The sequence below is a fragment of the Paroedura picta genome, chromosome 12, assembly GCF_049243985.1.
Source record: "Paroedura picta isolate Pp20150507F chromosome 12, Ppicta_v3.0, whole genome shotgun sequence".
NCBI lineage: Eukaryota > Metazoa > Chordata > Lepidosauria > Squamata > Gekkonidae > Paroedura > Paroedura picta.
Genome location: NC_135380.1, coordinates 30,826,496 through 30,850,663, shown reverse-complemented (window position 1 = coordinate 30,850,663; position 24,168 = coordinate 30,826,496). Strand labels below are relative to the sequence as shown.

At 43.1% G+C, this 24,168-nt stretch overlaps 2 protein-coding genes across 25 annotated transcripts in view; one reads left to right on the top strand and one right to left on the bottom strand.

The window, feature by feature from the left end:
- GRIN1 (glutamate ionotropic receptor NMDA type subunit 1) overlaps positions 1 to 17,990 on the top strand; it is a 53,920-nt gene extending 35,930 nt beyond the window's left edge. For 2 of the 24 annotated variants that reach the window (XM_077304933.1, XM_077304936.1), the window contains 6 exons: positions 688 to 833; positions 3,570 to 3,635; positions 4,113 to 4,223; positions 11,768 to 11,804; positions 13,004 to 13,093; positions 14,686 to 17,990. In XM_077304933.1, coding sequence (XP_077161048.1) covers positions 688 to 833; positions 3,570 to 3,635; positions 4,113 to 4,223; positions 11,768 to 11,804; positions 13,004 to 13,050 — 407 coding nt within the window. In that variant the 3' untranslated portion in view covers positions 13,051 to 13,093; positions 14,686 to 17,990. The other 22 variants (XM_077304937.1, XM_077304941.1, XM_077304940.1 and 19 more) reach the window with 19 other exon arrangements.
- Positions 17,991 to 21,530: 3,540 nt separating this feature from the next.
- On the bottom strand, positions 21,531 to 24,047 carry LRRC26 (leucine rich repeat containing 26). The gene is made up of 2 exons (XM_077306985.1): positions 23,369 to 24,047; positions 21,531 to 21,951 (listed from the first exon to the last, which is right to left on the bottom strand). Exons 1-2 carry the CDS (start codon positions 24,045 to 24,047, stop codon positions 21,662 to 21,664), a joined length of 969 nt encoding a protein of 322 aa, XP_077163100.1. The 3' UTR covers positions 21,531 to 21,661.
- Between the last annotated feature and the right edge of the window lie 121 nt (positions 24,048 to 24,168).

The following is a 24,168-nucleotide window of genomic DNA, read 5'->3' as shown; positions in this document are numbered from 1 at the left end:
GTTCCATTTCTTTGGCCGCTGCTAGGAGGTGGGAAATATTACCACAATGTCACATCACACACAATGATGGTATTTCAAAGTATGTCATTGGAGTCTAAAACTTGGCTATCATGTATTAAAACTGTTTCTGGAGTATAACTTCAGGTTGTGGAAGAAAATTTGCGCATGTAAAAAAATTATCTGAAGACAGAAAATGAGTAAGCTTGTGAAAAGCCTATCCCTAACATACTGATTTTCTGTCTGCAGGGAGATTTAAAAACAATGATTGGCTCCATCATATTCTTTGCCATAATAATAGCACTGATACAAGCTGAAGTGTGGGAAGCAATTAATTCAGGACCAGCACAAAGTATGAACTCGTCCAATGGAAGGTCTTGCTGTTATTAAAATCTGCTCAAGGAATTTGGGAGGAGGAAGTGCCTTGATGAGGTCATTATTCTTGGCCGATAGGCTCAATCCACAGTCAGTTTTTGCCCCACTTCATAACTAAACTGTACTGAAACCAATTTTTCAGAGCTCTCACTAGGACAAAAAAGGGCAGACTACATTGACAGTGCTTTCAGAACTGCCTCCATGATTTCTATCTCTCCTCCTTTGCTGGGCCAAGGGGAAGCTGGGGAAAGTGGGAGGGTGTTGCAGTCCTGTGGCTTCCTCTCTCCTGGGGGTTAACTTTCCTGCTTCTTTCAGGTGTATTCATGCTGGTGGCTGGAGGTATTGTGGCCGGGATATTTTTAATATTCATAGAAATAGCTTACAAAAGGCATAAAGACGCTCGGAGGAAGCAGATGCAACTGGCGTTTGCAGCCGTTAATGTGTGGCGGAAAAACCTGCAGGTAGGACAGACCGTTTTTAGAGCAAACCTCCAAAACAGGTGCGGTTTTTTGTGTTTCCCATCACTTCACCCAACCAGTGACTACAGTGCTATGTGGGAATAGCACAGGGACAGACTCCCCGCAGCCCCTTGCCCAGCCCAGCCCAGCCCCAGCGCCTTCTTGCTCCACTAAGCATTAGCATGCAACCCCATGCAGCACTTGGAAGGTGAGTTGTGCATTCATGAATCTACTGTATTGCTAAGTTAGCCCCCACTTAGTCAGACTTCCCCCTTCTTTCTACCATCTCTACCCCCTGCATTTGGCCAACTGCTGCTCTTCCAGAGGTGGCTCTTTGTTTCCTTTTTGGCCAGTTTAAGCTTCTGGTCCTTTGGAAAGCCATTGCATTGTAATGTGATCTTTGGCCATACTTGGCAGAAGGAACCCCTTTGGCTACCCTGCCTTGCTCCAGCTCTCCTCCTGATGATCTGGCAAAATAAAAGATTCCAATGGCTTTTAGCATAGAAATTGCCATCCCAATATGCACTCAGCAGAAGCCATACTTTCCCAGATTAGAAAAAAATGGAGCACCCTGAACCCTAGGCAGCTGCTCCATGAAAAGCTAGGCATTTAGCACCACCTACTGCTAGAAGACGAGCCTCTTGTGGCACAGAGTGGTAAGGCAGCAGAAATGCTGTCTGAAGCTGTCTGCCCATGAGGCTGGGAGTTCAATCCCAGCATCTGGCTCAAGGTTGACTCAGCCTTCCATCCTCCCGAGGTCGGTAAAATGAGTACCCAGCTTGCTGGGGGGTAAACGGTAATGACTGGGGAAGGCACTGGCAAACCACCCCGTATTGAGTCTGCCATGAAAACACTGGAGGGCGTCACCCCAAGGGTCAGACATGACTCGGTGCTTGCACAGGGGATACCTTTACCTTAACCTTTACTGCTAGAAGAAAGGATTGCAAGCAGAAGCACTTAAATTTAGAGTGAAAGGCTGACTGCTGTTACATGCCAACTGCTGTTTAGTCTGGGCATGTTCAGTTGCAGAATTGAGACCACAGAAGGGGTACCAGCTGCATATAATTAATGTACTCGCATGCCTATCCCTTGGGATCCTGAGGGACCATAGTGGTCAGCAGAGCTAAGCTTGGGATGGCCTCTTTCTGTGGCCTGTACACAACTTAATTTTTAGCTAGAGATTAGCTCCAGGCCTGTTACCACTGCCAAGTCTCATATATGAAACTCTTAAATCCTAATAGTACAGATTTGGTGGATGCCCCTGAATATATGCAGTGTGTCTTTTGTGCCCTGCTTAGAAAATGCAGTCCTACCAGGACCACCCCATACAGGATTATAGCACAGAGATTCTGACTGTTGATTGAAAGGTCTGAATCCCTGGTTCATTTTCTTTAAAAAAAAGAAAATGAAATAAGAATTTAATCAGCAGATCCTGTCAGATAGATCCCCTGACAGTTTTGCACAAACCAAGCGGCCAAGAGCAATTACCTTTATTATACATCATGCCAAAGCTCATTATACAGTGGATGCAAAAATAATACGGCCAGATAACTTCCCAAGGGAGTTTTTTTTTTAAATAGCAAAACCCATGGGCCATGGAAGCAGAATCAGGCCATTGAAGCACAGCATGAAGAAGAAAGATGAGCTGGTAAATATGTCTATTTGTTAGAAAAACCACAAGCAACACACTATTACAGTGTTCAGCAAGCCATTTCCTATTCTCCCTCCCCTTCTTTCTCTTACTTTGCCCCCCGCCCCTTTCTGGCCAAGTTAGCAACACTGAAGGGGTTACGTCCACAGGGAATCAGAGCACATTAGTCACTGCCATTTTTCACTTGCCAACTTTCTAGAAAAAATCCTGCCCTGGGTCATTGGGGGAAAAGAATCTTTGGGGCTGTCAGCCAAGCATGCCACCCCGTGGGTTATATAAACAGAAATACGCTAAAGAGATCCGTTTGACAATGTAAGACTTTTTCACAGGAGGATCCCTCAGACCACTAGTATCTGGTACATTGCTAGAAGGTAGGCAAGTGGAAAGATTTCTTTGTTCAAGAAAAAAAACAAAAAACAAATATATCTATCTCTATATATATATCTATAACTGGGTTTTTTGTTTCCTGGGGGGGGTCACAGTTTTGCCGTGGCTATTTTCAGCGATGCCATGGAAAGGCACCCAAAAAATGTCATCCCATCCCATTCTCTTGCTATCTTTTATTTTATTTTTCTATGCATGCACGCAAAAAAAAATTTGAGGAAACTGAAAAGGAGGAGGAAATGTATCCCCCGCGCATGCTTCGTGCACCAGTGGGATACATTTTTGGTCACCCCCACCATGTGCTGGTGCAGCCAGACCTGGTTACACCCTCTCCACTCACAAAAAGGTTGTAAAAAAAACAAGATATGCCCCAAGAAGAATTGTCTTGCTGTGATTGGCTGGGTTTCCCTCCCTAACATGAAAACGAGAAGGCCCCATGTGTTGACCAGGTCTGACAGCTTACCACCAATGGCTATTTTCTTTTGAGTTCCGTTTCTTTGAGTTCCTACCATCCCTAACATCATCCAAAGCCTTAATGCTTTGCTTTTTTCCCTTTATTTTCCTTGTTTAATAATTTTAATTTCAAATTTTGTTTTGTTTTTTGTTTTTACTTTGGAAAAACCAGTTCAGCTTTGCGCCAAGCATCATTGAAATTTTTGGAATACCTTTTTTTTAACATACAATGACCTTCTCTTTCAATGCAGTCCTCTCTCTCTCTTGTGGCCGTAGGATTCACCTTCAGAAAAGGCCCCGAGCATTTTTATTTAGTGGTAGGTGAAAAGTGTCTCACCTCTCTCTCTAGTCAGATTAGCTTTGGCAGGAAGGGGTTAATCCTCTTAGGGATCAAAGAGGCCATTGGTTCGAGCCATGGAATCGTGCACGGTTCTCATGGGGAAGCCAAGCTAGCTACCTCCCGAGGCCTCTGAAGTTTAAACCCAGCAGAAATGCAGTTGCTTGTCCCCTCCCGGCCCTCAAGGGGTTTGTTTCCTTCAAATCTCAAAGCCATTCCTATTTACACCATAGAGAATATGTCAACCCTTGTGTAAGACCAGAGCTAAGTTTTAGGGCCCTGTATGTTTGGGACTGACAGCCATAAAACATCTCAGTCATTGGCTTGACCACAATTTAAGAAATGAAAAAAAAGCAGAGAAAAACCAAGGATCGTGACGTGGGGCAGTGTTCATCTAAGTGTAGAGGTCCCAACCACCCACTGGAGATCTAATCGCTTATATACATATTCATTTTAGGATAGAAAAAGTGGTAGAGCAGAACCAGACCCTAAAAAGAAAGCCACTTTTAGGTCCTTCACCTCTACCCTGGCCTCCAGCTTCAAGAGACGTAGGTCCTCCAAAGACACGGTAAGAGGAAGAAGACCAATTATGCCCTCTCTCTTTCTCTTTCTCTCTCTCTTTCTTGCTCTCTCTTTCTCTTCTGTCATCCCATCAACAACCACACACCCATCCCGAAGCTGCCAGTGTAACCTACCATAGCCTCATGTCCGTCAAGAGTCGGTCAGTCAGTCAGTCGGTCAGTCAGTCAGTCATTCCCGTGTCCCTCGAAAGATTCCAAAGTCCTGGAGGGCAAGGAAGGTCTTGATTGCTTTGTAGTGTCCTGTGAAGAGTTTGGAGATTACTGCAGTGAGTTTCTTGTTCTCAATTCTTTTTTGTTTTGTTTTTTGGACTGGATGACGTCATTTTATTTGGAAATATGATTTACATTTTCCTCACCTTACTGGTGTTGGCCTCTTTAAAAAAGAAAAAAGAAAAACAGAGATGTATTTTTTTCCTGTTTTTTGAGTGTTCTTGTACCTGTTTGTCATTGTATGACTAAAGTAGTCACTGACCCCCTTTTCCCCCCACTTCCTCCCACCCCCACTCCCCCAATTCTGCCCCAGTTTAATTTGGGCACCGTCTCACCTCACTCTGGGTCATATGTTTATTACATTCTCTACCTGTGATCTTTGTTTGTGATTGAAAAAGTTTAAGTGACAGGTCAGAACCTTCAGAATTTGGTCTCCACGCTCAATTGATATCTGCCTCTGCTTACGACATTTAGTCAGAGCAGTGCCAGGGTGAGACATAGATGATTTGGAGAGGAGGGGTTTTGAAAAGCAAATATGTTTTTTAAAAGAAAACGAAATTCAGCCAAGTCAAAAAGGAAAAAAAAAAAGAACACCAATATAATTTGAAACTAAAACACTATTCCATTTTGACACAAAATGTCACCCGCGAGGCAAGAGGTGGTGTTGAATCTCCTGCTTGCTACAAGCTTCTTGCTTTCAAACGTCCCCCTCGGCTGGGGGAGGGGGGGGGGTTGCACGCACAACTTGATCAAGGTTGGGGCACCTCTCTGTCTGCATGAACTCTGATGGATGCCCCTTTGCACGTTAAAACGTTTGGAAAGCAGGAAATATAATTTATGTTTTGCGCTATGCAGCACAAGAAGTTGGCTCATAAAACTGCTTCCTGCTGCAAGCTTTAAATTTTTTTTAACACTTCTTCCATTTTCTTTAGGGGGAGGGTTTTTTTTCTGATTGTTTGGCCCTGGATAAGGATTGATCAGGATGGTTATTAGAAAGACAAGTGCATGGGTGTCAAGAGAACACCATCTCCCTGCCCAGGGATATAGCAGGGAATGTCAAACTGTGTGTCCCAATTCCTGTACATGTAGTTTAGGTGTTGTGGTGGGGATTAGCTGTTGGACATGAAAATAAGAATGTTGAGACTGAACAGGTAGAAAACATTTATCTCATCAAGCAATCACAATCAGCCACCACAAATCTGAGATTAAGGAAAGGGCTTTTCTGGTCAGGGGGCATGATTTCCACACAATTCCTCTTTCTTTTGGAACCTCCAGCATTCCGAGGGACTTGACAGTCACATCTGAAGACATGCCCCAAATTCTGTGCATTCTCTGGATTGTAGCTTTGCTAGAAAAAGAAAAGTGAACCCATTTAATGCCAACACAGGTGTTCCAGTACCAACCCCCCCCCCCCAAAAAAAAACACTGAGTTGTTTTTAGGGCAAAGCCATTGCTCCTTTGTCTACCCTCTAACTTTGGGTGGGGAGAGGGATCAGGAAAATTATCCTGCACAGCCATGAAAGTTTGGGAAAACTTGCTAGGAAAACTAAAAATGTTTCATGCAGACTATGGGAGATTCCCTACTGACACTCTGTCTACTTCATGGTCAAGAAGATGATCCTTTTCTTGATTGAAGCTGGGCACAAAGATTGGCCTGCAACCCTGGAGGGCCTCTTTGAGAAGGTTGGTGAGTCAATGCCTCAGCCTTCTCCCTCTTAACTAGCCTGCCTACCAGGTACCATTTCTTCATGCCTCTTTTATCCCTTAGCCGGCAACTGAAGTACTAATCAGCATCTTTTGGGAAGCTGCATTTGGCCCACAGACTTCCACTTGATAGATAATTAATCTTTAAAGTGTCTGACTTTTGTTATTCTATGGCTAATAGGAGTGTGTGGGTTTCTGAGGGGAGTTCTATAACCAGGCTTAAATCCCACCCCCAGCTCCACAGCCTCATTCTAAATCCTCAAAATACTTATGTTTCAAAACAGTTAAAGACATCTGGAGATCAGAACACAGATTACTTGTTTCTTTTGACAAGATGTACCTTAATGTTGTATATGCCCCTCATGCACTGAATTGGCTCTTAGTGAAAGCTAAGAAATTACCACCATTTAGCAACAGAGTTCCCCAAACTGTATCCCTGTCAGATCAAGATGGTAGTCAACTAGACTACTACTGGTGTCCACATCTCAGAGGAACTGCAGCTGTGTCTGTCCTTTTTAAATCAACCACTCAGATGATAATTCTTGTACTGCAGATCAAATTGGCTAATGACACTTGGTTTTGTTATACTTTCCCTGCCCCATATACAATTTGACTGAATCACCTATACAAGCTGCCAAAGACAAGTGTACTGCAGACAGATCTCTACAGAGGACTCACTTTCTACCCATAGCATTAACCGTGGTCTGGTTTGCAGAAGCTGGCTCTGTTTTTGATCCAGTGATAAAGCCAGATGACAGATGGTCATATCTACACTACAGATTTATATGAATAGTTAGCTTTAATGACTGCTCCCAAATAATCCTGCTCCAAAATAATCCAAACATTGTTTGGTATATGCTGAAAAATTCAGCAGTAGAGCTTCCCAGCCTCTCCAATAACAGTATTACAGTTTCCCAGTGGTTGTTTGCAACATCATTAGTCTAAAAGCAAAAATCACAAATCATAAACAGAATCTGTATAATCCCTTTTATTGGGACCAACCAAAATCAGACAAAAATTAATTTAAATTCCAAATTTCAAAAGAAGTCACCTCATCAGCACCTCTTCTTATTTTTTAAAGTTTATTTTTGTATAACGAGGAGTTCTGGTGCACTCAAAACCATGCATACTTTTGTATCATTTTGTTGGTCTTAATTAAAGGGAATCTCAGTAAGATTGTATTGTTGTGTGATTCTAGGACCCATTCTACACACAATGGTTAATGCACTTTCAAAGTAGATTTTCCTGTTCTTCACAGGGAAATCCAGCTGCAAAAGCATATTGAAAGTGCATTATCCCACAGGAGTGGAATGAGCCTTGGATTGACCCAAAGCCTTGAGAAGCCTTGGCTAGGATCTTACATTAGTTTCTATCTTTCATCACCTTTAGGCAGCAGCCATCTATTTGGGATCCTCCTTCTTTTAGTCCATATAACATACCCATTACACCAAGGCGAGAAAATAGTGCCTCAAAAATTTGGTTATATACACTTTTTTGTTAAAATAGAAGTCAACAGTCCACCCAAAGAAAACTTGAATTGGGTGGCCATTTACATCATACAAGCTAAGCACATTTGCCTGAATTTTCCTTATTTTGCATAATTTATGTCATTAGTTATGAGGAAGGGCTCTTAAACTCTACCGTTGAAAACTGGGTATCTTATAAAGCCAGTTGTTTGACTTTTGAGAGTTCAGCAATCTTGCCCACACATTCATATATATTTTATTAAGCAAGAGAGTTAGATCCTTGCTTATCCGAGGCTCTCAGGAAATTGAATTCCATGCCGAATACAACAGCCTATGTTTTTTCTGTGTTCTCATGCTGTACACTCAGTCCTACCTATAATCAAGTCAGTTAGCACCAGTGTGAGTAAATGCTAGCAACACATATAGTGAGATAACTGCAGATCTATTTCTTAGACCTTTGCCTTGTTTACTGAAAATCAAGATTCTGCAAAGGATAACAAAAGTTTGCCAGTGATGCATTTATTTCTCCTTAAATTAATAACGATTCCATAATATTCGATCCAGGTACTGAAGTAAAAAAAAAAAATTCCACAATTGCTAGCTGTGTTTTTTTTTAATCTAGTTTAAAAAAATTTTTTTGCAAATTTGAAAATGTGCATGTTTTGATGCTGAGGAAAATGGGGCACCCCAAACAGCACCATTTTCAGAATTGCACACAGGGCTGTAGGGATGCTAGACCCAAAGTGGGACTGGGGATCCCCTGGTTTTACAGTCTATGTCCAGGTGACAGAGATCAGTTCCCTTGGAGAAAATGGTTGCTTTGGAGGGTGGACTCTGCACCATTAAGATTCCACCCTGCCCCAAACCTTCACACTCCCAGCTCCATTCCCAAAGTTTCCGAGTATTTCCCAACCCAGTGCTGGCAAACCAACATGGCTGGTAGGTAAATATTTAACACAGATGCAGTACATATGTCCTAAATGGATTCCCAATATGATCTGATTCCTGGTTTGGTCACAGTTCAAAGTATTTTAAGTTGTTTAGATTTCAGCAGAACTATAAGCAACAGTGATAGTTAAAAGTACACAACTGTGGCTGGAAAGCCAGGATTATTTATTTATTTATTCATTCGTTCATATTTATATACCGCCCTCACCGAAGGCTCAGAGCGGTTATAAATTGTGGAAAATCTCTTGGAAGTACGACTAGCCTTACAGGTTCACACATCCTCTTTAGCCACATCCAAGTTCTATTAGTTGCTTTAAAAGTGGCTTCGCCATCCCTTCCTGTGAATGACTATGCCTCTTTTAAAGAAACTAATATTATAGAATATAAGTGGACTTCCTTTGAACTTCTCACCTCTTTGTAGTGGCAGCTTATCCCTGAAATTAAAATTCCACAAGAGGGTTTAATACAGGCAAAGGACCATGTAAGTCTTAGCTCAAACACCTTTTGTTTTAGAAATTAAACAATTATCTAATTTTTAATAATATTATGAATATGTGGTCCAAAATATTCATGAAATATTTTACAGTGATACTTCTGACAGGACTTTAATACTACCATTAAACCTTATACTGGTTATCTGTTATCAGCCCGTTGGCATTGAATAGATGCAATCAAAATTTCCCAATGTATTTGGATTCCAAAATGTTGGTCTAAGGAGTCTTGATTTAATCTGGTGTGATGTGGCACGGTCTCACCATTTTCCTGATCATCTTTCCCCTCTCAGCTTGCAATTTACTTCAACAGAGAAAAGAGAGGGAATCTCTATTCTAATTGCAGACTGAGAGGTTTGGCTAAAAAAAACAGACAAGAAAGAAAAGATTGCTCTTCCCACTTGACCAGCATTGCAGCCCCAGTCCAAACAAGGTCCTGACTCACCTTCTAAATGTCAGGAAATCCAGTCATGGATTGCCAATATAATTTCTTATTTTGGTTCTCAGTCAAGTGAAAACTCTTTTTACTACATATGCCTTCATGGAGTGGAATAGTTCTACATAGCTTTCTTATTGCCCTTACTACTTTTTTGTCATATATCAAATAAGCACTTGATAGCTTTTATCCACCTCTGCTTTTGGACTAAATGCTCTTATGAAGCAGCCATTTTAAAAATTCCCTCTAGAAAGAAATCACAGTCCTATAAAACGAAATAGAAGTTTTTAGTGTCTGAAGCCAGTGATGCAAATCTATCCTTATTTTTGACAACTTAATCAGTCAAACTCTCCGCATATGTCAATCTATATAACTAAGGATTCGTGTCAGAATTTCGAGAGGAAATAAACTTTTATGAAATTTTTTCAGGCTGACCTTACATGCACTATAGTGACTAAAGGTGAGCCAGAAATCCATGGCTCAATTTTTACACTGGAAATGTTTTCTTCAATCCTGAATTCAGGTTGGACTACAACCCTAAACACACTTACTAAGAAAGAAGCCTCATTTGGATTGTTCTATGTCCTTAGGAAACTAATTTTCTCACAGCATCAGTCTTCATCTGAAATATGGGGATTAGATTTCTGGGCTAACTCATAGTGTATTGTAAGCAATTACCAAGCTAAAATGTGTGAAGCTTTTTGAACATTAAGGAAAAGTGATACATAAATGCTCAGAATATAAGTAACTAGTTATGAAATAGTCCTCAAAGAGTTTCCTCAAACGCTTACCTCTCACACCACCTCTGGTGTAGTGGTTCAGAGCAGCATACTTTGATTCCCCACTCCTCCACATGCAGCCAGCTAGGTGACCCTGGGTCAGAGTTCTCTTCATGCTGTTCTTACAGAGCAGTTCTCACAGAGCTCTCTCAGCCCCACCTCCCTCACAGAGTGTCTGTTGTGGGGAGGGGAAGGGAAAGGCATTTGTATGCTGCTTTGGGGCTCCTTCAGGTAGTGAGCAGCAGGATAAAAAACCCAGCTCTTCTAAATATAAGCATGAGGCATTGTGCCTTAAGATGGCTGCTGCATTAAATTAACCCCCCACACCTGTGCTTTGAGGCAAGCAAGAGAAGCAATAGTGGAGATGGAGACTAAATGCAGGCCAGAGAGATCGGCTATCTTGACTGACAGCACTTTGTCACCACAGACTGAACCGTGAAAGATGATGTTAATTCTAACAGCCATTATTACTGAAGGCATTTTTCATTTGTCATTAAATATCATTTTCTGCTTTCCATAACTAAATTCCTCTGTCAAAATCAGAATTGCCATCTTTCTGATCAGTGGGGAGGGTGGGGGGAAATGTCCCCTTAGAATTGTCAATTAACATTTCTGTCCCTGCTTAACATTTTCTGAGGGGATACCCAAAGCCTGCCCTTAATAATAATAGTTATTGCCACTGGGTTTTGAACCCAGAAGACAAGACATGTATTGCTGAAAACAAACAGGAAGAAAATCTTGTGAGGGATATGATGAAAGGGAGAACCACCTTTGCTGAGAATGGTCATTTTGATATTCTTATTTTTTTCCTGAGGTAAAATAGGAATGAAAATTTTTATTCACAGTAAATTTTCTCCTCAGTATCAGATCTTATAATGACTGACCCCATTTAGCTGTTCCTCACATTTAAAATAATTTCAAACCTGATTGACTGTCATGGCTTCCCCAACAGAGCTCTGGGATTTGCAGTCATGAGAGGGTGGTAGGGATTTTGGTCAAAACTCCTGCATGAAACTACAGCATATCCCACACTTTCCAGCATTTGCCAGATAAAAAAAAAAACTAGCAGTCTTATCTGACATTATGCAAGGGAGAATGTCGATGAAGGCTGCAAAGTAAATGTATTTTGATAATACAAATGTAGTTCTGCTTAAACACAGCTAGGCAAAAGCTATTTGCAGGATAACAAGCTAGTAAGGCAAGAGACACAGCTCACTGGAAACTATAACTGCAAAAAAGAGGCTTGCCCAGTTTATGATCTGCCAAACAAAACAGCCCAGCCATTGCCCACTATGTATGGCCTCTCATGTACTTGACTATTCCTGCTGTTGCAGTCTTCAGCAAGTGACTTGGGCCCACAGGGAGCTGCTGTTTGTGTCTGATAGGCCGTTTCAGCATAGTGGGCCATGTTGTGCAGGCTGGCGAAAAGTTTCTGTTTTTCTGCCAATCTCAGAACTATTCTTTTTTTTTACTTCTACATACATGAATATTTTCCAGTGTGGCAATCAAAACGAGTTCCACTACTTTTCTGAAGGTATGTTTAAAATGGAACAGCTGATATTATACCAGTCAAGCTGCTAAAGCTGGTGGTATGCTTCACAATTCCAAACTGGGCACAGAGAGACATTTTCTTAATTTGTCAGACAAGAAGAACGAGGAGGAGTCATCCAATGAAAACTATTTGATGAAAGTTTAAGGCAGGTATTTTTTTTTAAATGCAAAATTAACTCGTAAGTTTCTGTACCATAAGGTACCATAGCCACTGACTTAGGTCTATCTGGCATGAGTTGGACAGGGCTTTCCCTGTCTCCACTCTGATCTTTGCACAGTCAACTGTGAAATCTGGGAACCAGAGTTCCTCAGTATGCCACAATTTGGTTTGGGGCTACAACAAGGGACCAGAAAGAATGGCATCAGCCTTCCCTCCCACTGTTTTCCTGGCTTATTTGTTCCGCTGTGGGGTGTGTATGCAGCCTCACAGCCAAGCAAATAGCACCCCCCCCCCCAGGCAATTTCGGCTCTAGGTAATGAATGCTGAATCCCCTTTTCTGGTCCCAAGCCAGAGCAGGCCCTCGCATTCCTAGGAACTTTAATTCACCAGTATCACTTTGGGCTGTGCAAAGATCAAAGTCAGCTTTTGGCTTTTGTTGGCTTAAAAACAAACAAACAAAAAGCCCTGTATGTGCATCACAGAGGATAGACCTATCCATGGCTATTCACTAGTAGAGCTAAATGAAACTTTCATGCCCACACACAATCTACCTGTGATTGCTAGGAGTGGGTGATAAATAGCAAAGGATGCCCTTCATCTTCACAGCTTGCTTTTGAGCTTCCAGCAGCCCCTGGCTGGCCTGTTCATATCACTCAGCAAAATTCAGCACACACCAACAACCAAATCAGCTGGCAAGAAAGCAGATAACAGATCTATGAAACAGATCCAATTGTAGGGTTTGGTACAGCCATCTTGGGACCTGGAAAGGTTAGACAGGATCATCTCCTGACTGAGTGGAATGTTCATGTGTTGGGTGGGGAAGTAACATGTTAAAGGGTTGTTTAGTCTTCTCCAGGGCAAATTCCACAGGTTTGTTGGGCGGGCAGGATGGCGTTCTTTTGGGCACAGTGACAAGGGTAGATTCCTGCTTTCTTTGCAAAACACGATTTTGCCTTTAACTCTGGAACTGCAGCCGATGCCTCTGTAATAGACAATCCCTTTGATGCGCCTGCTCCCTACAGACAGCCCCGCGATGTCACCACGCCCAGAATCCGTGAGCTGCAGATAAGCCCTGTAGAGAATCCCCGGCTTCAGGAGCTGCTCAGCACAGGGTGGGCTCTTGTCCTGAATGTTCATTCGCTTTTGTCCTGTATCCAAAGTCCTGTATTATGGGGGGTTTGCAATGTGCAGAGAGTAAAAGGGCTGAGGCAGGGACAGCCAAAATAAAAAAAAGGGAAGGGGGAAATGGCAGGCCCTGCAGACCATGGGGAGGGGACCTGGAGGTCTGTGGGTGGGTAAGAGTTTGATTTGAACTTTTTTTTTTGAATATCCAAATATATATTTATAGAAATAAAAAAGCCCAAGTCTGGAAATATCTCCAGGGCTGCCACTGGTCACTGGTTTTGATGGCCACTGGAGCATCTATGAGAGGGTTGGCTCTCCACTGCAATGTGGAAAAGGGCCACCAGTGTTATCATGTAACCCTCCCTGTCCTCCGGGGAATCCCTGAGAGATGATGCATATCTCTGCTGTCATGGCAGGAAGCTTGGGAAGGTGCTATCCGAGGGCAAACAGATCCAAACTCCTGGAAGTGCACTTAAAGGCACCAGAACAACCTTAAACTCTGCCACATAGCAAGAAATAAGGAGGGCAGAAAAAGCAAATTAAAGCAGAGTCCAGGAAGATATTGGCTTCCCACAGAATATTCTTCTTCAGCTTGTGATCTCCCACATGCTGGTCCTTGATACTCATGCAGATTGGCCAATACCACTAAGGGCTGAAGAATACTTGTCTGCCCTGTGAAGATCGGAACTGCTGCAATGCTCTTCTTTGATCTGCTAATCTGAATGTACCCTTAACTGCCTTTTAACCACAGGGTTCAAAAAGCAATAACAATCCTATGAGTGAAATCACTATGGGGCAGAGTCAAAGTTGTTTGCAGCTTTCTTCAACTCTAATAGATCGGCGTATTTTGGGGAAAAGAACATTGACAAAACAATTCTCTTGGGTTTCAAACATCTAGGGAAAGGAGTGGGCTTAAGGAGGAGTGCCACTCTGTCAAGGAGTTTGCCAGCAGAGAGAAGGATGACAAAATAAGCTGGTTTTGTTTCCAGTTGGAGCAAACCAATTGGTCTTTCCCAAGGGGCTAGCACCAACCCCTCCAGCAGGGACAGCAGAGATACAGTCACAGGCCTTGTCTCTAACACATGACATATGTCGGCATTTTCACATTAACAACTGTCTTTTCAGTTTATCACAAACCAAACAAACTGAGTTGTGCATTTCTTTATTCATCTGCCACTAAATCCAAATTCCAGGCCTCTGGAACTAGGAGTGGGGGAAAATGTATTGCAAAGGGAAGGAAGTCATGGGGCGGTATGTGTGGGGACCTTCCTTGATTTGCCCCAGCTAGGCCTCTTAAAAATAAGCAAATAAGCTGGCTTGCACACATTGTATAGCCAGTTTCTTTTGAGGTTCCACCCTGGAACAGAGACAAACACCACCAGGTGATGCTGAAAGTGCTCTCACCAAAGGTGAGCTGCAGAGATTCCTGGCTAGCAGTGGAAGCTTTGATCACCTCTGCAGCCGTTGCATCATCCCTGAGCGATCTCCCATAGGGGCATGCATCTCAACTGAGCTGGGTAGCCAGGCCCAGCCTTGCCTAACCCTTTGCCCTCTTTGTCTGTCTGTTTGTCTCTTGCAGCAGTATCAACCCACTGACATCACTGGGCAGCTCAACCTCTCCGACCCCTCGGTCAGCACCGTGGTGTGACATCTGGGCACTGTCACCACCAGTTGTGGCCAGGCAGACACATGAGGGACAGACCAATGGAGACTCTGACGGGTCCTTCTGGATACACCGAAGGGAAGCCTTTGCCATCCAGCCACAGTGTCTGCATTGCTTTCTTCCCTCCATCGTAGATCCCCTTCTCTTCCTCGGCCAGCTGACTTCCCAGCTTTGGGATGAACTACAGAACATGAGGCTTTGGAGTGGCCAAACCCCACTTTGCAAAGCTGGTGGCCTCCATTTATTTCTCTTTTTGACACCAACTGAGACAGAGAAGGTGGCTCCACGTAGCACAGCAAGCATGCCAAGGATATTGGCACTCATTGAAGTAGACTTGGTTCCTTTGCAGTGAGGAGAGAGTCTCTTTATCATACATGCCTATATGGAATATCATACACCTGCCTTATCCCGTTTTCACACCACGTAAGAGGACTATGGAGGGGAATCCGTGTCCCCCAGCGCTCACGGGTCATTGTACATAGCACACAATGCAAAGAACATGCCCATCTATAATTCAATGTCCATCACCTCAGAGAGGGAGTCCTCTCTGATTGTGATTGGGATGGTCCTGTATACATACAATGCCACATTTGTCATTTGCTTAGGGGGTATCTGATCCCTTCCCTGTTTTTTTTCTCTCCAGTTTGATTCATTTTTGAAAAAAGAACTTCTGATACCTCCCCCTCATCTCCCCCAGAGTGATAAAGAGATATACAAAGGGAATGTTACAAAAGTGAAGGTGCACAACAGGGATGTTCTCTGCTTCCATTTGTTGAACTTATGGCCTGAAATTTTTTCTAGAAATAGCCTGGATGTCTTGTAAGACACAGTTCTGCAAAACAGCAGCCTGCTTTGTATGTACCATAAGGGGTGGGAAACCACACCTCCCACTACCTCTGGAAAGTTTTGTCTGGCTACAGGGAGACAAGAGCGCTTATTTACAGGCCTGATTTCCTTCCTGTCCTCCCTAAGAGCTGGGCTCAACGTGGGTTGCAGGGTCTCCCCATCTTAATTTAGTTTTACAACAGCCCTGGGTGACCAGTTATTTATGTGCTTTATACAATAAGCTGCTACTGCTGCTAAGAAAGAAAGAAAGAAAGAAAGAAAGAAAGAAAGAAAGAAAGAAAGAAAGAAAGAAAGAAAGAAAGAAAGAAAGAAAGAAAGAAAGAAAGAAAGAAAGAAAGATGCCCAAGGCGGCTTGAGAAAAAAATCACAAGGTTTCTGACTTTACACTCTGAGCTTTTGTGGCTAATTGGGGTTTTGAATTGGAACATCCCACATCCAAACTCAACCCTCTTTGTAGCACTTCACAAGCTTTCACATTTCTCTGCTTCAGGGTTCTGTTACCCAGGTGGAAAACCAAGAGGACAAAAAGTCCTGTCCACCCTAAATCTGCTGTAGCTGCAGAGTGGTTTTATTGCTCCAGACCAGTAACTCGTTATCACAACTGAACCTCCTTCTGGCTGCCTTTGAAAGTGCAAAAGCCAATAACGTTGATTTTTCTAGTTTGCTAGTCTGGGCATAATTGACAGCTAAGCTTAAGCACCTGATTATATTTTATACTATACATGTTACCAGAAAGTAGCAATTTATGCAAAGAACAGGTAGTGAATTGGGACAAACAAGTTGTTCCTTCTTATGCAGTGCCTATGCTCTCCCTGGCCTTGCCTCCTCCTCAACCTTCTGAAAATGTAAACTATATGGAGTGGCCTTATATCAAGTCGGACCTAGCTCAGAATTGTCACCTGTAATTCACAAAGGCTCTCCAAGGTCTCAGACAGATGTCTGTCCTGGAATCCTAGCCTTGCTATCCAAGATCCACGCAAATAAGACATTCTATGTGCAAACCATGTTGGCACAATGGCTACTTTTAGGTTTACTATTGTAAATTCTTGAGGGAAGAAACTGGGGAGTTACATCAGTGAATGGGCATAGCTGTCCAGAAACTAGCTTGCCAGTGAGTACAACCCTGCCAGAATAATTATACCACATAAAGGTACATTTTCTAAAAAGAACTTAGAATTAATTCCTTCTTTGTGGAACATACATTGACTTTACAATATAGCAATGCACATTTCCACCTTTGGAAAAAGACTCTTGAACAAAAAACATGCAGGCTTCAGAACCAGAGGTAAGGCTGTGTTGGGCTGATGACTTCTATGGCCACCATGATCCAAGTATGTCATGGGAAAATGCCATGGAAAAAATCTAACCATTATTATTGCAGGACCATATTGAACACACTATTAGGATGATAAGGGAACAATATTGGCCTACCTTACACGAATGCTGTAAGGTCTACTGAGGTAACAGGAAGTGCTTTGAACACTTTGAATGTGAGGTATAAATAATAACATAAATTAGGAGGACTAACACATGTGGTTCTACACTCTCAGTTAATCCAGATTAAAGGATAAGGACTTCATAGGATCAGGAGTACAAGCAAAGTACTCCTAGGTAGGTTTGGTACTTTAAGATTTGGGTTCAAAGCACCCACAAAGCTAAGAAAGGCCACTGGGAGACCTTTGTCGAAAACCCTTCCTTTCAATCTCTGTTCCTCTGCTTCATAAAACAGCAATAAAAACGCAGCAGAGGCCTACAGCCTACCTCCATTGAGGTGATCTGCCAACATCCCACAGCAAGCGGACGTTTCTGAACAGTCAACAAAGGCAGTCCCACAAGGAGATTACAGTAGTCAATATGAGATAACTTTTCCTGCCTTCCAGAGTAACATTCAAGCTGTCCCCTCCTCCTCCACTAGTTTTGCATTGTAAAACAATCGAGCACATACACAGGAGAATTGAACATGGACTGGGCAACCCTGAACATGTATCAAGAGTGTTTTTTTTTTTTACATAGTAAAGAATGGCAGTAAGGAAGGTTTCCTTTATCATTGCACTCTTTCCAGTCATTGTTACATCCAGATTCTAATTCAGGTTTGCAACTCTGAGTACAGAACCTGGATAGAGGAGGGAGGGGCAACAGCTGTTCTCAATTAGTTAATCAGGAATTTTTATAAAGCGTGTAATCTTGTATACATACCCAGAATTACATGGGTTCTTCTGTAAATAGATGTGTGTTCGTGTATGGAATTTTTAACTGAGCATCAGCATCCAATTACTATGAATAATAATCACGTTTATTTACAATTACATTATGTATTTCTGTAACTGCTCAGGGTATTCATTCGAGAACAAATGTCAGATTGTACTTGGAAAGAACAGCTGTGTCTCTGTTATTCAGATTCAAGTCTATGTAGGGGGTAAAGGACATCTCATCGATGCTCATGGCTGCATCTCCCCCTCCCACCCCACAAAACGCTAAGAATATTGGCCTCACTGGGTGAATGAAGGCTCGCCGGCTCGTTGCTCTCCGCTCACTCCGAGAAAAAAAAATGGCGATCACTTCGCTGGAAGTTCAGAGGAGAGAGCCAGGGGGAGGGACTTTGCTGAAACCGCAACAATGTTAACGCACAGGTCTTTTTCGCTAGTGTTGCAGATTGCTTGCAAGAGTGTAGCGCTTTTCGGAGGGTGAATCCACTTTTCTGGATTCCCCTTTAAGCGCTACAACAAATCACTTTTTGCTGATCGGTTTCAGGAGTGTGGCTGATTGTGTGCGACGTCGTGCATAACTGCAAATTAGTAGCGTTTACAATTTGCCACACTCCTGCTACATTAAACTCGTGCGGAATGGCCCATACTGTTTCTTAACTTAACAAAATCAGAGTCCAGTGGCACCATTAAGACTAACAAAGATTTATTCAAGACGTGAGCTTTTGAATGCAAGCACTCTTCCTCAGACTGCCCATAGTTCTTCATAGTCTGAGAAAGAGTGCTTGCACTCGAAAGCTCATGCCTTGAATAAATCTTTGTTGATCTTAAAGGTGCCACTGGACTCCGATTTTGTTTTGTTGTGCTGCTTCTCACTTGAATGTTTCTTAACTTACTAGTTCTAAACAGATTTCTAACCAGCTATGGGGAAATGACACAATTAGAACAACTTTTCTGATGTGCTTTACATGAAGAATGTAGGGAGGCTGCCAACTTTAAGCAACCTTGATGCAGAAATGTCATCAAAGTAATGATATCTGACTGCTGAAGGAGGAAATAGTGCAGCATCAAGCGTGCTTCCCCACCTTTTGTGTTTGCAAAGCAGTTCTTGTTCAGTTCCACCTCCATTGCCAATAAACACCCATAGCATTTTGGCCTGTAGTCCTCAGCATGACTCATCTCTTGACACAGAAAGTACCTGAGCTGTACTTACTGTGCAAGTCCATTGACTTCAGTGGACTTCGGTGTGATTCTGCTCAGGATTTCCCCATCTGTATGGGCAGCTTGTGCTTCCTACATGGGTAAGGCATGCCTGTGCAAACACACCTATTTACAAGTGATGTTTGCTTCTGCTGGCTAAAGGAGTAGTGTTTCCAAGTGCCTTCCTGAAGGGAGAGATGTTTGTGGGTGGCAGAATCAGCTGCTGTTTATGCAATGCCCTAAACAGAGTGCTTTTGTGCACAGTGGCCTGCTAAACCCTCCTCTCCATCCGCTTCCATTCTGACTCATGTCTACGCTTGGTAGATCCAGCTGGTTGTGTTGCTCAGGCTGTGCTGGAGAAGGCATTAAAGGGGCTAATGTTTGCAGTCAAGGCTTTGGGCACCCTGAACTGAATGTCTGAGCATATCCAAAGTGCCTCTCGGAGGAGGAACTAAAGGCAACATTTGTTTGAGCATGCACAAATTACCTTTTCTTTCTCGAAGGAACCAAAGGAATTTTCAAAAGCCACCTCTAAAAACTGAGTGCCTATCAACTGTTCTGGTCACGAGAGCAGAAGAGAGTAGGCAGGCTGCAGAGGATGCCAAGGCAGGATGCATGCACCTTTCTTGCTGCTAAGGGTCCTGGGAAGAGCCACGAGGACGAGCCATCACAGGAACAGTTTGAAAGAGTAGCAAGGTGAGTTGGTGGCTTCTGGACGGATAGAGTTGTCCAGAGTGAAGGACCCAAACAGCACAAATTGGCAGCTCAGGTCCTAGATCTCTCAACTTCTGGAAGCTAAGTGGCACAAGGAATCCATGTTTGGCCTGCCAGCAATGCTTCTGAACATGTTCAGAATGCTCACATTGAAGGATAGTGGCTTTTTAAATTTCAGCAACAAAAACAAAGCCCAGAAAAGTAAAGAAATAACAAAATCACAGATGTTTTTCTTGTTTTACATCTTTTTTTTTCTCCTGCTGACAAACAGCCAGGAAGAAACAGCCCAACCCAGCTGAATGCAGGAAATTTGGCATGTTTGAGAAGGAGAGGAAGAGGAAAATGTGAACTGGGCTTACCTTTGTCCTGATGCCCTTGGGCTGGAAGCAGTGCTCAAACATAATCAGCAGGGGGAACTAGTGATTCCAGACAGTAAAACCAATAATGGAATTTAACCTTTTTAACTTTAAAATCAGACAGAAGAAGGTGGCTATGGACCCAATCCTGTTCTAAAAGTCTGATTTCACAAGGAGTTTTTCATATAGTGGCTTTTGCAGTTTCGGAATGGAAGTGCAGCATGCATGCACCTCTGGCTTCCCCTGACTTTTATCTGAATTTGCTGCTCTTTGGATGCAAAGTCTGGATTTTCCCAAACTCACCCAAATGACAGCTTTGGCCATCACAGCCATTTCCATCTCCCCCCCCCTCGGAGCTTTTAAAATTTATTTATTGACAGTATCTTGCCTTCCCCCCCTTACAAGAACCACCAAGGCAATTGATTTAAAACATACATGAAAAAATTAATATTTTGAAATAATTAAAATCACAACCTCCTCCCAAACACAAATCATTTAAACAATTGAAAATCAGAGTTAATGCATGCAAAACATAAAAACATTGATGAGGAAGGAGAGATCATTAAGAGGAATGACAAAAGAAATAAAATTGTCACCTGCTGGTGGAAAATGGATGCATAGATAGTTCTTAATAATATTCAATTGCAAATTTTAAAAAACAGAGAGAAAAAGTCCTGGGAGCTCAGGAGACTCAGGTGGGGGAACTATGGGGGCACCTGTCACATGGGAGCCCAATTGCTACTGTACTGTATTGGCAGCCTCAGCAGCAATAGGGAAACTGCACAATTCTCTCCCTGTGTGGAAAAAAAAACATTGTTTTACCTGTGGGTTCTCTGTGATTTGTCAAGCCACCTTCTTTCTGATCTGAGAAAGCTCAGTGGCATGATGAAGAAAGCACAGAAAGGATATAAATGGAGTACAAAATTTGGAGAAAACTGCTGCAATTTATTGCCAGATCTGCAGGGGGAAACTCCAAGTTAAAAGAGTACTGACTTGACTCTTACCTTTCCTTGCCCTGCCAGAAAACAAAGGAACTGAATAGTGGATCAAAATGACAGGAGCAGCAATCCACAGCATCGAGTGATGGCTTTCTTCTCTAAGGGCTGCGTTCAAATCCTACCTGTATGATCATATCACCTGTTAAAAATTAATCAGTTAACTCAACCCAATCAGCAAAACCTTTCTGGGACCATTGTGAAGCCCCTGGGTTTCACAAAATCCTGGTTGAGAAAGCCTCCTATAGACTTACCATACAGGCTACGGTAAATCATTTTCTCTGATTAAAAAGTCACTGAGGGAAGGCAAGAATGTAGGACCCTCATTTCAGAACACAGGTTGTGCCACACAGTGATAGGGGCTAGAATTCTGCTTCTTTTGACCCTAAAAGCACCTTCTCTGGGACTTCATTTATTTTGGCCAGGCATACTTCTGGTGTCAGAGGAAAAGGGTCAGTATGCTGCCCTAGCTGGCCACGCCTAGCAGGGGCGTGACATTCAGCATGAAACTGAGGATGTCAAGACTGAAGAGAAGAGATCCTTGCACATTAGAAGTACCACCCAAGTGCAACAAGAGTTAACTGTAGACAAGTCGACCGGCCCGCTGGCGCTCGGCACGTGTTGTTGGGGGCCTGTGATAGGTATGTGACGCTGTCCACATCTTTGTGCAGGCCACTGCTATTGAGGCAACAAGGACAGAGATGCAGATACTGGCTAGAAAGGTGGATGGGCCGATGAGCAGGAAAAAGGCATAGTCCTGTGCGTGCAACCAGGACTCGTGGCAGAAAATAAAAGATTTGTTTCCAATGTCAATCATGGGGTATTGGGCAAACGGAGTCGGGAGTTTGCAAGAGACGGATTTCGCATCTGGAGAAAGAAAGGAGGGGGAAATACTTAGGGCAAGGCAACATCAATCACACTACAGGATTTCTACTGTACAAACAAAAACCAGTTGAAAAGTTCTCTTTTGTTTACACGCCATGACTTCTACCAGAAATGCAAGGACTTGGTGCAAAGGCAAGAGAAGAGTCTCCCTCTTCCTCCAATGCAGGGCAGTCCCAAGGCACTTTGAAGATGGAAGGGTCCACATTGCAGTAATAAAACAAATTAGATGGATTATCTTTCTTTTACTAATACCTCAAGATCTGCCACCCAAAGGGACCCACCCTCCTCATCCTCCCTCCATTTCCTTGGCTGTTGCTGATAAGCAGTACCCCTCCGAGTGTTTTCAGAATCACTAGTTTTGTCCACTGCAAAAGAACATGTGCCCATGAGTCAGGGGAATAGAGGCTAGTAAAGTTTCTCAGACTAGTGTGCACAGATATTTAAAGACTCTTACAGATAGCAATCCTAAGCAAGTCTACTCTTAAATCAGTCCCATTATATTAAATGGGATTTATTCCAGGAAAGTATTTTTAGAATTACAGCCTTACTCCCAAAATCAACATGCTTATTTAGATAAGACTGTTACATTATCGATCTTTTGCATAGCAAATAACCTTCAACTCCTTCAGAGTCCTTGAACACAGCTCCCAGAGCCTTTCTGCCTTCATTATTCTCCAGTTGTCTTGACTTTCTAATCTGGAGATTTCACTTTACTAAAATGCTTCTCTCTGTTTCCATTTACCCCCTTGAACTATGGATAATTTCTGTCCCCATTTTATTTCACATTTAAGATGGAAACAGGCTTTCATTGAAAATAAGAGCTGAAGGTGGTATGATCTCTGGCTACAGGGGTGTTTCAGATTTTGAAAGCTCTTCAGAAACCCTTGAACAGAGATGAGAATGGGGCGAATGTGAGTGCTATGGCAACAATGCCTCTTATCATCCCAGCTTTAACCTCTGAAATATAACTTAGAATGCTATAAACACAGTATCAAAGAATATACAAAATATGAACCATTGAAAGCAATTTTGTGCTAGGAGGTATTTGCTTGTTCCAGAGTTATTTGGGCTCTGAGAGGAGTCCTGTGAATACTGGTCTCCAAAGAACAGCCTAGAAATTTATCATAGAATCATAGAATCATAGAGTTGGAAGGGGCCATACAGGCCATCTAGTCCAACCCCCTGCTCAACGCAGGATCAGCCCTAAGCATCCTAAAGCATCCAAGAAAAGTGTGTATCCAACCTTTGCTTGAAGACTGCCATTGAGGGGGAGCTCACCACCTCCTTAGGCAGCCTATTCCTTTGAAGGAAGGGTAAGAAACAAGAGAGGATGGATGGACTCTTATTAAGCCAACTGCTGCAAGTAGACTTTCTCACACTTTCCCCATGTGCCGCTCACCTGGGACTTTATCCACATTATCAGTGAGCCACTGAAAGAGGGGCTGGATGTCACAGGTGCACACCCAGGGGTTGTTATTGAGACTGAGAGTGTGCAAGGCAGGCAGGTTCTCCAAGAAGGCTGAAGAGAGTGAGGTCAAAGCGTTGCCATGTAAAGACAGTGTCTGGAGGTGGGGCAAGACCTCCAGAAGCTCAGGGTCCAGACTCACAAGTTTGTTGTACCCCAGATTTAGCACCATCAAACTCGGGACAGGGAAGAATGTCTCTGGTAACAGAATGGTCAGGAGGTTTCCACTCAGGTCCAATTCCTGAAGCTGGCCAAGGCCCACCAGAGCCTGGCGATGGATGCTCACAATGATGTTGCTGTGAAGGCTCAGGCGTCGCAGCATATGCTGGCCCACGAAGGTGCGGTTCCAGAGAACTGCAATGTTGTTATAGTCCAGCAGAATGGTGGTGGTGTTGGCTGGCAGCCCATCAGGGACAAGATGAAGCCGGCGGTTCATGCAGTTCACCTCCCCCAAGGAGCAGCTGCAAACATCTGGGCAGCCAGAGGAGGAGGACAGTGGCAAGAGAAAGACAACAGTGAAGATGTAGCCAGTCTGCAGCAGAGTTCGACAACTGGGAATGCCAGAGCCTTTGGCAGGCAAAAGGAGTGTTTGGTCCCTACTACACCAAGCCATAAAAGGGGTTAAAATGGTCCTTCAACAGTTCTCATACCTGTCTCGATTCCTGAGTCAAAACACACAGCTGGACTCTCCTTAAAAACCTAACCTTTTTGAGAGGGGAATGTCCAACGTAAGT